General features: G+C 36.5%; 1 protein-coding gene across 1 annotated transcript in view; it reads right to left on the bottom strand.

Moving 5' to 3' along the window:
• Positions 1-3,555: 3,555 nt before the first annotated feature.
• Asb15 (ankyrin repeat and SOCS box containing 15) overlaps positions 3,556-15,772 on the bottom strand; it is a 66,086-nt gene continuing 53,869 nt past the window's right edge. Inside the window, exons 8-12 of the mRNA XM_017796055.2 lie at positions 13,714-13,959; positions 11,979-12,150; positions 9,799-10,369; positions 8,876-9,029; positions 3,556-3,745 (exon numbers count right to left, since the gene is read on the bottom strand). Coding sequence (XP_017651544.1) covers positions 3,573-3,745; positions 8,876-9,029; positions 9,799-10,369; positions 11,979-12,150; positions 13,714-13,959 — 1,316 coding nt within the window. The 3' untranslated portion in view covers positions 3,556-3,572. The remainder of the gene's footprint in view (positions 3,746-8,875; positions 9,030-9,798; positions 10,370-11,978; positions 12,151-13,713; positions 13,960-15,772) is intronic.

The following is a 15,772-nucleotide window of genomic DNA, read 5'->3' as shown; positions in this document are numbered from 1 at the left end:
TCACATGTACATATATATATATATATGTAATTTTTATTTTCTTTAGTAAGTTGAAACAGGCTAGAATTTTTTTTGGTCTTTTTTGAGATAGGGTATTTCTGTAGCCCCAACTGACCTGGAACTTGGTATGTAGACCAGGATGGCCTCAATTTCACAAAAATCTTCCTGCCTCTGTCTCTTGAGTTCTGGGATTAAAAGCATGTCCCACCATGCCTGGCTCAGGCTAGAATTGTTATATATCCTAAGTAATTTTTGATTTGGGAGGTATGGATGCACACATAAGAATAATGAGACTTAAATCCAAAATATGGATAGGACTATCTAATAGAAGGTCAATGAAAGTGAAGAGGATTAAGTATATTGCTGTGTCATGAGAGATTCCATCTTATATTTTCCATGCAGTCTGATCCACATATAATGATTTTTCAGAAGCCTGCATTGAACGATGCATTGCACATTTATACAATTGTTTTCTCATCTTCAGCACTGACTTTCTATTGCCAAGAAATATGTTCTGTGGTCAGTTAAAATGATTAAACCATATTCTTCAGGAAGAAGTTGGTTTCAATGTGGCTATTACATTTTTAAAGCCAGAAATGGAAATACAATTTGATGATGGCATACAGAAAAGCTAATCAAAACATACCCAACTGAGAACTCAGTTCTGTTCTTTTCCACCAAGATTCTTTGGATCATACTAAACAAGAGCTGCAGTAGCAGAAACAGCCACAGCCAGCTTGGCTGCATAGGAAGACAGCAACCAGGCTCCATCTTGTCAGTGCACAGTGGGGGTTGCTGGCACCACTGTAGAATGCTTGCCTTCTCAGCCAGGCTGGGAGGAGCAGCTGTTGCCCTCTCCCAGATAAATGACACGTTGGAGGAGAAACACAGTCCTAATTAGATAGGGATCAATTCCTCTTTCCAGCCGCTGCTCCCTAAAACAAAAACACAACTAAAAAAGTCCACATTTTGATGAGTAAAATCTCACTCTGTTTCAGACCAATGAATGTGTCCACTTCTTTGGTTACATTTTTCTCCTTTCAAAATGCCAAGACAACCATTTTCAAAATCTTGAGCATGTGTAGCCAACTCATACCTTTATAACCAAGTTGTTCTTGAATTTATTTAGCTCCCGATACATTTAATATCTGAAGTATAACACAGTAGACTTACAGCCTTTGTTTTATTTTTCATTTATTATTCATTATTTCATTTCTCATTATAGAGAACTATTTTATAAGTAACAATGAATTTTAAGCACAACTAAGAAAGCAATACAGGAATTATGGCATTTTGTACATAAAACATTAAAGTTCAAATTAAATACATAAATGCTAAATATATATAAAATATCCTGAAGGAAACACAATACATTAAGATAACCCTAATTATACAGTTTTCTTTCACAGAATTATCTTTCACAGATAACTGAAATTAAATGCAATTCAGAAAATTTACAAATGAGTGTGATTTACTGCTATAAGAATAATTAGATAAAAGTAAATGTAAGAAAAAAAGAAAATACATTATTAAAATCTAAGAATAATCACTTTAAATAATTATATTACTAAAGTCACACAACCAGTTCAGAAATTCATTTCACCATGAGGTCATTGATTATTTTTGTCTGGGCCTTGTATAACATTCATGCTCTAGGGAATGTGTTTGGCCTGAGGACACAGTAGGGAATGGAGGGATATAGATGCTGCCCATGTGAAGGTTCCAGTCTAGTGGAACACAGACTCCTACAATACCACATGAGCAACTCTAGGTGGTGGTCATCGGGGTTTCCACTCTAAACTATGCAACATCTGAGCCGAGATCTGCAGGGTAAGAGCGAGTGAGTCAGTGGAAGAGGGGCAGAAGGAGGAGGAAAAAAAAATTCAGGTAGATGGTGAAGGAAATACAAAGGCATTGAGGTGCACGAGCCATGGACTTGTCTATCACAGTAGTTTCCGTCAAAGGCCTTCAGACACTTGTTGGACTATAATGAAATTTTCCCTTGTCAGTGAGGAAATGAGAACAACATGGTCAGTCTTTTCAAAGATAACGTCATCTAATTTTAATGACTGAGTTTATTACCATCTTATTTAATGGCATTTCAAGGAACAAAACCTTTTTAAAAAAGGAGATGATGATAGCAGATGACACCTTTTGAAAAATTTTCAAAGTAATGAAACAAAAGCTACTGGTGCTATAAAACCATAAAACCTGGGACTCACTGGAAGAATAAACTTGTAGAAGACGTGTAACACATCTGAAGGGGGGAAAAGAAAGAAGACATTGAGACAGGCTAAAGAGGACATGGGGAGTTAGATCACGAAGGCCTTGTGAGAACTCTGTGTTTTAACCTGTGAGCAACAGGGGTGATTTTGAGGAGGGAAGACAGCGCTGCTTATACCTGGGATGCTGTATGTAGACTGTGGGGGGGGTCAGGGCAAAACAAGATGGAGAAAAGCCACTTTAGCAGCACTGTATAACTTCAGGAAGGAAAAGATTACAGTCAAGCACAGACCAAATTGGTGAGACTGAATAGAAAAAGATAGTTTCAAGAAGAAACTATCAAAAAGATAGTTTCAAATAATGGCATTTGCTGATTTGTTATGCTAGTTGAGAAAACGGGTGGTCAGGGCTGATGTCCAGACTTTTCCTTTGGAAACTGAATTGATTATCAACAACTGAAATAGATAATGTAAGAGAAAGAAACGTTTTGTGCAAAAAAGCTTGAGTTCATTTGGGGATGTGTTGCATTTAAGTATCTTTATGATCGCATGTCCACTAGGCCAGTTGTCTAACAAGTCTGAAGCATAGGAGCGAAAGGGTTGAACTTCGGTTATAAAGTTTATTGTTGCCAGTGAAATGATTGCAACCACGCAAGTGGATGAAATTTCCCAGAGAATATAGCATAATAGAAAAGGACTTAAGACCCATCACTAAAGGACTGAATGTGGATGTGCAGCATAGAAAGAAGGCAGGCAGAGAGGTCAGGGAAGAGGGCTGAGAGGGAAAGGAATAATTTATGTATAGTAAAAACCAAGAAAGGAGCAGGTAGTAGTGTTAGATGCTGCAAGAATCAACCATAAGAGGGAAAGTGGGTTACTGAATTTAGTAACAGGATTTGTTAGTGACCATGAGCAGTATAATAGAGGGTTCAGCAGACACCAGATTACAGCATGTGAACCAGCAGGTACAAAGGAGCTCTTGCAATGCAGGAGTTCTAGCAAAAAGAGAATAGGACAGCCACTGGCAGATGTGTGTGGGTTTGAGAAAATGACTATTTGCTTTTTAAACCTAGAGTCTCAGTCATTGATACTGTAGGAGTCAGTTGAGAGGGAGAATTTGAAGACTGAAGATAATCAATAAAAATTCAAACACAAAATATTGATTATTTTAAAAATATGTAAAAGTCTTTAACAATCTATGACATGTTCTTCCCATGGTAACACAATATACCTATAAAATTCTCAGTGGATTCAAATCTGCTTAAGAATGGAAAATGATTCAAGCAAATCTCTGGGGAAATCATATTTTAAAATACTTTTAAAATCAAATTTAAAAATATTATTTTGAGCTTATACTAATTTTAGCTGTTGGCCATAGAGGTCATATTCTTTAAATAATAAGTATTTTCGAATAGCTGCTGGGAGAGGGAGCTTCTCCATGGAGGCTGGCTGGCAAAGTCGCTGGAGTCCCAGGAGTCTTCGGATTTTTAATCGGCACAAATGCTTTAATGAGCAAGGATTCTCTAAAATGAAGGGGAAAAACAAGAAAACATTTAGAACAATGTTACTGGGTTCACCTTAAGACACAGACCGAGAATAACATGAACAGTGTTGTCCTGGAAACGAGTATGTGCATCCTAGCAGCTGATGATTTTGAGATTCACATTTCAATAAAGTGTCTCAGTCATCTCCTGGATCGTGCAAGATCTGTGAGGATGGACATTCCACCTGTATCTGTGCCAGGAGCAAAGTATGACTCTTATGGGTGTTCAACTACAATTTGTTAAATGAATGAATGGATTTGATTTTTAAGAGTAAATACATCTTTAACTTAAAAAAAAAAAAAACACCTAAATATGGGTCTGGAGAGATGGCTCCATGGTTAAGAGGACTGAGTGCTCTTGCAGAGGACCCAGGTTCGATTCACAGCACCCACATGGCAGCTGACAACCATCTGTGACTCCAGTTACAGGGGATCCAGTGCCTTCTAACCTCTGAGGGCATTTCGTGGGTGCACTTGCACATATGCAGGCAATGCACTCATACACATAAAATAAAAATAAATTATTAAAAATAAAATAAAGACCTAAATATTATACAGACATATTTCTTTGTGTCCTCTCTCTTCTACCAGTCTTTCTGATGAATAATTTTCCAGGAAATATCAGGCAATGATTCCATAAATTGTTCATGACTTAACCTGAGGTTTGTTTCCAGAATCTGATAGCTAAACATTGGAGATATATAAAACAGATACTAACATTGATATATCTGATGCTAGCCTTTCTTTTCAAGTCTTACTTTATATTAGAGTTACAACACTGATATGTTATACCAGCAAAATGAACTAGTGGAAGGGCAGCATAATACAAAAGTTTAAATGTCAGCTGGGATTAAAATACTGGCGCTGTCACTTAGTGTTTGTGTGACCTTGACAAGTGGCTTATGCCCTGTGATTTTTGTATTGTCATTTGTGAAAAGGTGGATAACAATGGTACCTACTTCATAGGACTGTCTGAAGACTAACACATCAGTTCATATAAATCATTAGAAACGTCCTTGATATATTGGAACCATAATATTCAAAATGTTAGGGCGTTGGAGAGATGGCTCAGAAGGTACAGCGTTTCCGATGAAAGCTTGAGGACCTGAGTTCTATACCCAGAACCTATTGCAAAATGTTGGAGGACATGGTAGCTCATGACTGTAATCCCAATGTTGGAGAGGCTGACACAGGTAGATCTTTGGGGCTCTGCCTGCCTAATGAAAGAACCAGATTCCAGTTAGGGGCTCTGTCTCAAAACACAAGGAGGATGGTTCCTGCTGAACAACACCTGAGGTTTGCTTCTGGTCTCCATATGCACATACATACACATGCATATTCACACACACACACACACACACACACACACACACACACACACACACACACTGTTAGGGACCATTCATTTCAATAACAAAAGTGATCTCATTTTTGTTACATTTAAGGCCATAAACATTCAAATTGCATTTTTTTAATAATAAAGCAAGGCTAGCCCTCTCAGTATATGACTGTAGTTTCAGTCATCTGGGAGACTGAGGCAGGAGGATCCTGAGTTTAAAGTCAGTCAGAGCTACATAGAGAGTTCACAGCAGCCTGGGCTGCATAGCAAAAACTTGTCACCAAAAAATCATAACACTTTCCACAAACTTGAGACAAAATACTGTCATCAAAATAGGTGCCTCCCATGCTTTAATAAGATTGAAATTTTACATTTTTCCTTAACAAATACACTGCCTTACCTATAGCTGGAGGTACCCTGACATCCAGTGGTTACCAGGCTCATAGCAATCAGCTGAGAAGTTGGTTGGATAAATAAACCACTGAAATAATAGAAAACATACTGGCTTCATTCTTACTTGGAATATCTTTCTAAAATCATCATAACTAGGAATACTTTTGCAATAAAAACATATGGGTGATTAATTCTCATTTCCAAGAAAAATATGTACTATTTATGGCAGAAATAACTGTGATATTGCAGGAAAAATTGATGTTTTGAAGTAATAAACCTGTTATTCCCCAGGTTTATAACTTTGGGAAATGAATTTATCTCTACTTTAGTGGTGTTTTCCTTTGGAAATAGCCAAACCATTTAAGTTCTTGTATTTGAAAATTTTACATATAGAGAGACAAACTACCTGCATGTATAGTTTCCTAGGTTATAAGTGATAATTAGGTGATCATGCTGACTACCTTCCGGGTGATGAAATAGAACTTTGACAGCCACTAGAGAATATCTTCCACAGCTTTACCATTCTTCATCTCCTCCTCCTGTAAATCAGCAGGATTCTGACTTATATAGCAATCATCCCTTTTAGAATTTCATCATCTAAGTAAACTATCTCTATTCTAAGGACAGGACTGACAAACTTTGAAAACAGTGATGACAATTATGAGATGTCCTTTAAGTATCTTTCAATCTTCAGATTCTTCTTTCTATGCATTTTTGAATCCTGTCAGTTAATCTTAACCCAAATGTCCACGTTTTCTCGCAGCTGGAACTTTGATGACTGCATTGTCATGTTCCACTATCTTCTCTATTTCTTGAAAATTGACAGCTGGATCCAGAAATGGATCGTACTCAGGGCTGATCTCTCTGGCAAACTATACTCTTTCATCTGGTGCCACCAGAATATGATGTTGACAATAGTTAATGTGTAATGATTGTATCTACACATTTATTGGGGGGAATAAAATAACTATGTACTGATTTCATGTATTATTTGAGAATCTTTCACAAAGAATTTTTGCTCATCTCTTTTTTGGTTATTAGTGGCATGCCATAACAATAGGACAAATGGCTTAAATATTTTAACAGTTTTCAAGATAATAAGTTGATTTTGTATCATCCTTTGGAACTGATCAGTTTTTAAGACACATGTATTTAAACATTTTGGACATGTTTCAACCCATTGAAACAATTATGTTTCTGAAACTTAAATGGTTCTATGTTGGGCCAGTGGAATCTCTTCAGATTGGGTCATGGACTCTTCTGATCTGGTTCTGGCAGTCACTCAGTTTCTTGGCTGCCTAGTCTGAGCAGATGTTCCAGGATCATCCTTGTATATTTCCTTCCTCACATTGGGAGTTATCAATTCCTTTTTACTTTTTGTAGAAATTAGAATTTCCAGACCAAATCTGTATGATAAGGATGCTCAAAATATTAGGTCCATTGCTACTTATAAGCATTTCTGTGGACAGACATACACATACAAGTTCACACATATAACAAGCATTAATCTCTTGCACACAATACACTCCTACTGATATTTCCAACTCAAATTGAGGACTACAGGATTTTTAAAAAATCATCTTCTGCATTACATCAGTATTTCCTTTATTTCATGGTTCTTGAATCTCAAGAATACAAATAAAATAAAATAAAATATCCCTTAGTTACCCAGTTACTGAATACACCTTTTATTCCCAGTATGACAATACTAACATATCACTAAGGATATTTTAAAGTGAATATTTATGTATTATGATTAAATATTATTTCATTTATGCATTACAGTATTAAACATGTGTGAAAATATCTATGCCATCAGAGTGCATAAGGACTGCATGTTGTCATCTCTCTTTTGACTCTCTGTCTTAGCATTATGTCTGATTAGTCCTATTCAGTTTTACTATGCTGTTATCTCTCTAATCATTTTGAGTTGTACAGAGTCCAACTTCTTAAACTGTGGGTTACACCCTCATGTGGAATCACCTAATTGAATGTGGAATAGCAGAAACTTGGCAATATGGGGTTGGAGAGATGGCTTAGCAGTTAAGGGCACTGGATGCTCTTGCAGAGGACGGGTTAGATTCCTAGCACACATAGCAACTAACAACCATCCATAACTCGAGTTCCAGGGGAATCTGGTACCCTCTTCTGATCTCTGTGAACATTGCACGACATGGGTGCAACCTTACAAACATGAAGGAAATATACTCATACACATAAAACAAAAACAATAAAATATTTTTAAATAAAATATTGCTTTAAAAATGTTTCTTTTTAAATAAAAATATTTCTAAATGTCCAATGAAACATTAATTCTAATCAAATGCCTGAGTTTTTTTGGTAGTGTTTGCCCATGTCGCATTGAACAACTTCATTGCAGTCTCGGTTCTGAACACACAACATGCACACACTGTACTACATCTATCTTCAAGCCACCAAAGCCAGTTAACACTGCCTGAAATGTCTTGGCTTAAAATTGAGATGCCTGAATGTCGTGAGTTGTATTGTTTTTACTGTTCACTAAAAGTTTTCTGCTCTTATAGAAACCTAACAATTCAATTTTGAAAAGCAAATACTTTCGATATTTTCCTCCTATAATTCTTCAGCATCTAAGTATTCAATTAGTGTATCTTTGGATTGGATTGGATTGGATTAGAATATTTGATATTAAAAATCCTGTTTGAGTTACATGAAAAATCATTAAATGATTTTGGCTTGGGATAAGGAGAGAATTTCCAAAAACATCTGAAAAATACCTTAATATTTTGTCTTATAAATTTATGTGAAACAGTGTTCTCAGCATTGACAATTTTAAAATCAACTCCAAAAAGCATAGAGGATGCTCTGTATTCCATAGTATCAATTATTTAGGGAAGATTTAATCCTTTATGTGAAAATAAAGAAGTACATCTATCTCATTAGTATGCAAGTTTACTTTCCTCTTTAAGAAATGGTAGCATTATATATATGCCAAAAAATTATTTTAAAATAAATTTATGATTTATTACCAGGAGGCATTTGGTTCATAAACCTATTTTATACACATATCCAGCATTGCATAAAATGTTTTGAGGCAAAACGGGTTATGAATGGAAGAGTTTAAGAAACCCACAACCAACCAACGAAAAAAAGAAAATTTTAAGGGGCTGGAGAGATAGCTCAGTGGTTACGAGCATCAGCTGCTTTTACAGAGGACCCAGGTTCGGTTCCCAGTACCCACATGGCAGCTAGCAATTGTTCATAACTCCAGTTCCAGGAGATCCAATGTCTTCTTCTGGACTCTACAGTCACGGCACACATGCATTATACATACATACATACACACAAGGAAAATACTCACATACATAAAATAAAAATAAATGAAACATTTTCTCTTACCAAGTATTTGGCGGATTTCTGGCCATTCTCTCTGTACTTCTAGTGCAGACTTCAGCTTACCGCACAGAGGGACATAATCCATATAATCTATTAGGATACGGACAACGTTGCCTACCAGGTGTTTCATCCACGGAACTGTAATAAACTCACAAAACTGAGAGAATTGATAAAAATTTAATTTAGTGATACTTTTAATATGCCTATACATAAGCAGTGTTACTATGAAAAATTATTCTGTCTTTTATAGGAAATTAGCTATTCTTGCTTATCACAAACAAAAATGAAAAGCAGATGTCTTCCTTATTTCTTTGAAATAATAGTTCTGAAGACATATGCAGGGTTCTGATGTGACAGAGGGAACATATTTGGAAGAGCCATGCTTTTTTCTATCCAGCTCCAATGTTCCACCAATTAAGCACAAGTGAAAAATTGCATAAATTTTTATATAGTTTGACATTCTGTTTTTAATTCAAGAAAATAAACAGCATCTTTTCATGGTAATTTTATGCTTGTTTATCCATATTAGTACCAAAAAGTCAAGAATAAGAAACACAAAATTAGAATTAATTCTGTAAGTAACATACTTAAATGTCAGAGTTTATAAGTTAAGCTGCAGAATATATGTTCTTAACAGTACATGGAACATCCTTCAGGCTAGATTATATGTAAGACTATTAAAAAGCACTTAATAAATTTCTAAAATTTCAATGATGTTTTCTGAACACAGTGGTATAAATCTAGGAACCTGTAACAGGAAAAAAAATCTAGAAATTTTTTAAATGAATAAAAATTAAACAGCATGCTCTTGATCAACTTATGGACCATTGAAGAAATCAAAATGGCTTACAAATTAAAATTTAGAAGGATTGCTGAAACAAATGTGAGTTAGGACCCAATATGAAGAAAAGAAAGATGTGACTCACTGGGTTATCTTTTATTATGCAAGGTGTCCATCCTGGCAGTACTTCTTCCTCTATCTCTGACCATACGAATGAATTTCCAAAGATGTCTCCGTGCTTGCAGTCAAAGCACAGCTCCACCTGGTAACCATTATTCAGCAGCAGCCTCAGCATGACCTCGTCATTTAGAGCATACTGAATGGCACTGGGGAAACGAGTGTCATTCACATGCATAAAATAACAATTGACATTAGCTCCATAGGAGAGAAGCAGCCGGACAATTTCGTGACTATTGGCCCTTACTGCGACAAGCAAACAGTTGAGGGGATCTAAGTTTGGATCCGCACCTGCAGCCAGAAGGACTTCTGTGCAATGAATATCATTATTACAGACGGCGAAGTACAGTGCAGTCTTCCTCTCATCATCGTAGCTCTGGGAAATGTGGTCAGCAAGCAGGGCATTGACATCAAAACCATTGTCAATGAGCAGTTCCAGGCACTGGGTGTTTTGTCCGTCTGCTGCTGAGTGAATTGGAGTTAGCCCACTTTTCCGAATTGCATTTTTGGATGTAACTGGGATAAGATATTTCAGAGCTCTAAAACAAACAAAAAACTCCTACAATATTCCCATTGCATAAAGAAAATCAAGTCATTAAACAAATCTGTCTCACTAGACAAGTGAATGATTTATTTAGATTTTTTATTTTCTCTACATAATTTTGTACTGAAATGCTTAACCTCTGTCCACCAAGATATCCTGTTTAATATAATGTAATTTAGTTGAGTTTTAGTTTGTCTTTCCATTTGAAATATTCCAGGGAGTATCCTGGATAATATCAGGAGTATCCTGATAATAGGTGTGAGTCCTCACAACTATCCCCCACTTCCAGTTCAATGAACAATAAAATTTGTGAAATCAACAGATAAATACTGCAAAGGTTATAAAAGAGAGTAAACTCTTCTGATGGCAAACAAGCATTGCATAATCATGACTACTAGAAACCACAGAGTCTTGGGAAGTGAAATCTGGAAGTGACCTTGAACATTGCTAAGCATAACCCTTTTATTTAAAGAACAATATGAAGTCTTAAAATGGAACATGACTTGTCCAAGGTCACACAACTACCTATGGAAAAAAGGGCTGAATTTGAATATTTTGATCCTCACTTATTATTTCTCCTTCACTGTGTCCTAAGCCATGAACTCTTTAATACTGTCCATGTACATCTTGTCTCCTTCTATACAACTCAAAAGTAAGTTTTTAGAAAAAGAAGAATCTGTACTATTCCATCAAACCTACATTCATCTACCTGAAATAGCTGACCCCAGCTTATATTTCTAAATACATGTGAGAAATACTTGTGAATTCACACTCCACTAACCAACTAGGATTCATGAGAGCCCCAAGCAAAGATAACTTGATCTCCTGTGCCTAATTCAGAGCTACCATGTGTGAATTTATGAACACTGGGAGTAAATCCAGGTAAACTTTAACAACATGTCACTTAGCATCAATTATGTGTCATTGGCCCCTTAACTCAGCCAGTGTGGCTGCTGGAAATGGTAAAGCCTATCTATTTCAAAGTTTTTGAACTTACAAAACATATTTAATTTCTTAAAACTACCTTCTCCTGGTGAATAATTTAATACTGTATTCTAGGCTTCTACTACTGTGTTGGTTGTAACACATTTTATGATTTAAAAGTCTATCCAATATTTGTGCAGAAAAATAAATCTAAACTTATAGTGGAACTTGTATTCAAGAATACACTTATCATTATAGTATATCCTAGTAATGCTAAGAAATAATTGAAGAAACACATAGCATTGTTACAAATTTTAATCCTTTAATCAAAGACAATTTTTTAGAAATTTTTAAACCTTTAGTTAAACCAATTATTTTTAAACTGAAAGTCTTGCCAGTTTGTGAAGAATTCTCAATTATAACTTTATTCCTTCTAAAAAGAGATTTTATGTTATTATGCTACTTTTCTGGATTGTATACACTAAAAGTAGTATAAATTCATTCCATGGATAGTCAAGACTAAAATGAAAGAAGAATAGCAAATTATAAACATTTAAACAAAGAACTTGTGATCACTTTCTTTGGATGTAGGGGAGTATCATGTAGAGAAACTTGTGATTGTACTGGATATACACCAGCATTTTAAAACTTAAAGTGACAATTCATAATATCTTACTTACAAATAATGTCCTTCATAGGCAGCTCGGTGTATGGGAAGATGTCCTGCTCTGTTAGGCACATTTCCACTCCCTCCATATTCCAACAAGAGAGAAATGCAGTCAGGGTTTCCACCTCCTGCTGCCTCAAATAACACGGATGCCCCATCATCAGCCAAAGCAAACACATCACCACCTGGCAGAGTAAAGTATGTGCTTAAGATGACTGAGCAACATTGTTAGGTTGGCCCCTTAAAAATAACCTGTTTACTTTCCTTGCTAGTTAAAGCTTAACAGTATAGAATTTTGACCACTTATATTTTCCATAGTTTCAACAATAGCTAGGCAACGTGCTTCAATTTATTAAAATCTGGGGGAGAAGGAGCCACAAAAACATGAGAGAAACCAAGCCAGTTGCAGTGATGGACAAATGTTTCCAGAAAAAAAGCCATCATTAGACATTTTCACTTAAGAATAATGTTTAACATTTCAATTCAACAAATGTTTATGGATACCTCTATGTGTGACCCTAAAATGAATGAGCCTGACTATCTAAGGAGCTTTAAGGGAAGACGAAGTAAGATGTATCTAGAGAATACATGTGGTATGACACTGGAGTGACATCTATAGTAGGAATCTACTGCAAGGAAGAAGGCCATGCTTGATTATGGATCTGCTGCTTACATGAAAACTGGGCTGTGCTTTCTATGTGTCTCCGTGCCTTCAACTGCAAACTAGTTGTAGCATATTTCCCAGGGACTATGTAATAATTCTATGAGGTTACATTGAGAGACATAAAAAGTGTCAGTTTTTGTCCCATAGAAGATCCACTGGGATCACGTGGTCCTCACCTGCATGTATGTATGAGGAATCTGAGGACTGGGCACTTAAGTAGACAAAGGTCTGAGTAAGTGTAGAAACCAAGTTAGGATCTGTATTTTTAAATTCCTGATTGTACAGTTGTATAAAGCACTTTGAGGACTTGAGGTTGGGTAATGTCATGATCTGTTGAGAGATTTAAAAAAGGATTTAGGAGAGTGTTTTAAGAGTTTGACTTTGAATTTTGTGTTAGAGCATTCTGAATCAGGCCAAGGGCATGACCTAAGCTGAGGCAAAGAGAATTGATACTCTCTTTTGGTTGGAGTGTAAAATGCAGGATTGGAACAGTGAATTATTTTAAGTGTTTTGAACAGAATACACCATTCCAGCTATTGTTGAAGAGGAGGAAGTACAATGCAGGATGTAGCATGGATTTTCTGATGAGGAGAATGGAAACCTGGAGAATAGTTAGCAAATGATCACACTGGTTCAGGGAAGATGGAAGGGACCTAAAAGCTGGCAGACAGATGGTAAGAGGAGGACAAGAGAAACTTTGGGTCTTTGCAGCTGTCTGGGTTTAAGAAAGTGTGTGGTAGAGGATTTAGAGATAAAGCCAACCTCTCAGTCCTGGTTAAGAGAGAGATTGTTACATCAGGAGGTGGGAAAAAAAGCAGGAATTCAGCAAAGAAGATTATATAGTAGAGCCCTTCCAGCCTGCTGTGTGGAAACTGGGCTGTTTCTGGAGAGAGCAATCAGGACTGGTCACATAGATCTGCAGGTCACAATGCATAAGGCTTGACTGGTTGAATTGGGGTCTAATGAGGAACTCTGGTTGAAAGCATCACACCAGCTACTTTCAGAGAGGAGGAGCCCACAAGGAAGGAAGAACAAAGTCTGAGAGCAGGAAAAAATACAGAGCAGAACACCACCTTTCACGTACCTTTGTGGATTAGATGCTCCAACACATCGCAGTGACCATATTCAGCGGCGACTCCTAGCGGTGTGACTCCAAATCCATCTCTCAGGTGGACATTGCCTCCGTGATTCAATAGCAGAGCTGTGATATCTTTCCGGCCTTGTTTGGCCGCTTCATGCATTACTGACCACCGCTTGACACTGGGCTGGTCAAGGCTTGTGTTGTATTTAATCAGAGTAGAGACCATGTCATAGGAGCCCTTTTTCACAGCTTGAAAGGATTTTTTTTTTAAAGAACAGCCAACAGAAAGGCATATCAATATGAATACTTTACATGAAATTAAACTAATTACCAAATTTAATATCAAAACAGATATTGGCTCTTCCTTTTCCTTCTGCAAGGGTTGTATTTCTTGTGTTTTTCAAATGCTTTTTATTTCTCATGCCTGCATTTCTATTTGTGGCATCTAAGTCTGCAGCATACTGTCTTTTCTTCGGACTCAGAGCAGGGTAAGTTTTATGGAAAATGCTCATCACCAGGATAGAATGTTCTGAGTATACTCTCCAAACTTCATTCTCTTTCCCAATAAATAGGAATAACATTTACTATCAGGTTAAAAAAATTAAAGAATATATATAAAACATTTAATATAGTACCCCATATATAATAAGAGCACAGTAAATTATTCTTAGTATCAATATCATTTCTAGGACTCTGGAGCTCCGTGTGTAAATAATATTCATCATTTTCCCCACAAAACGAATATTATTTTTCCTACCAAAATAGAAGTAAACACTATTGAACTTTACTTTCCTATAGTCTGTGACAAGCTATCATTAGGATGGTATAGAATCTAGGTTGGTCAGCTGTTCTGAGTGGATGAAGTATGTGCTAGTTAATGAAGTATAATTTAAGAGGGTCAATAAATGTGATGTCGCTTCCCTGTTGGTCTTCACTGTTAGAAGTATTTTTTTCCCATTTTGAATTTTTAGGATGTTGTCTCTGTTTAGATCTGAATACACTGGAAAGATGTGACTTTTTTTCTTATTAATACATAAAGTCTTTTTAGGATATAAATCACTTAGATTCACTTATAATAGTCACTCACTTATTCTGTCCATCAGTTAGTATGCACACCTTATATGAAAGACCCTGTGCTAGGCATAGCAGACCACTGAAAGGAGAAGCCCATGCTGTATTCTCTCTGAAGAGAGACTCAAAGCCTCTCTTTGAGAGGCTGGGGAAAGCAGGAGATTGTTGCTGGGGAAAGCAGGAGATACGAAGCTTCATAGAACATTCTAGACAGGAAGGGAGTAGAACACAGAAAGGGACTGAGGCTGAGAGTAAGAAAATGATTCCAAAGGAGGATGAGGGTGAACTTTGCCTTCTTCCTTTGAGCAGGGTCTGTGTTTGCTCCTGTTTATTGCTGGACTACAGTCTGGTGACCAGTGCCTTACTCTGGCCTGTCCACCTGCCACTTTGGCTCTAATTGTGGTGAATCACCTCATCTTAATGGGTGTTACTGCAGAGCGAACACAGCAAGTTAAACAGACTATGTAGAGAGTTCCTTTTCTTATCTTCTTGCTAGTCTTTCCATTTTTTAGGTTTTAGAAAGATCTCACAATAATGAACCTCTTCCTTTCTGATGCTGCCCTCTCCTTGTACTCATGGAACATACTGAATAGCAAGAATAGTCTTTATTTATGAAAACAACAGTGTATCCTCAACTTAAAGTAATTTCTTTTGGTCTTTTTGAGACAGGGTCTACCTGTGGCCCCAGCTGGCCTGGAACTCATTATGTATACCAGGCTGACCTAGAATTCACAGAGATCTGCTTGCCTCTACCTCCCTAGAGCTGGAATTAAAGGCATGTGCCACCATGCCCAGTTTAAAGTAATTTGTTTTAAAAGTAATTTCTTAAAAAATCAAAGTGTCATTTAATTTAATAATTTGGAAGAATATATTTTTCAAAGAAACAATGATGCAAATGGTAGGAACTCATCTCCCCAGCTAACCCATAAAGACAATCTAAACTAATAACTAAATGAAATAATGAAAATTCACAGGGCATCTCATTAGTCTA

Source organism: Nannospalax galili, unplaced genomic scaffold, assembly GCF_000622305.1.
Source record: "Nannospalax galili isolate Female #2095 unplaced genomic scaffold, S.galili_v1.0 scaffold449, whole genome shotgun sequence".
Classification (NCBI taxonomy): domain Eukaryota; kingdom Metazoa; phylum Chordata; class Mammalia; order Rodentia; family Spalacidae; genus Nannospalax; species Nannospalax galili.
This window is presented reverse-complemented; position numbering and strand designations above follow the sequence as displayed.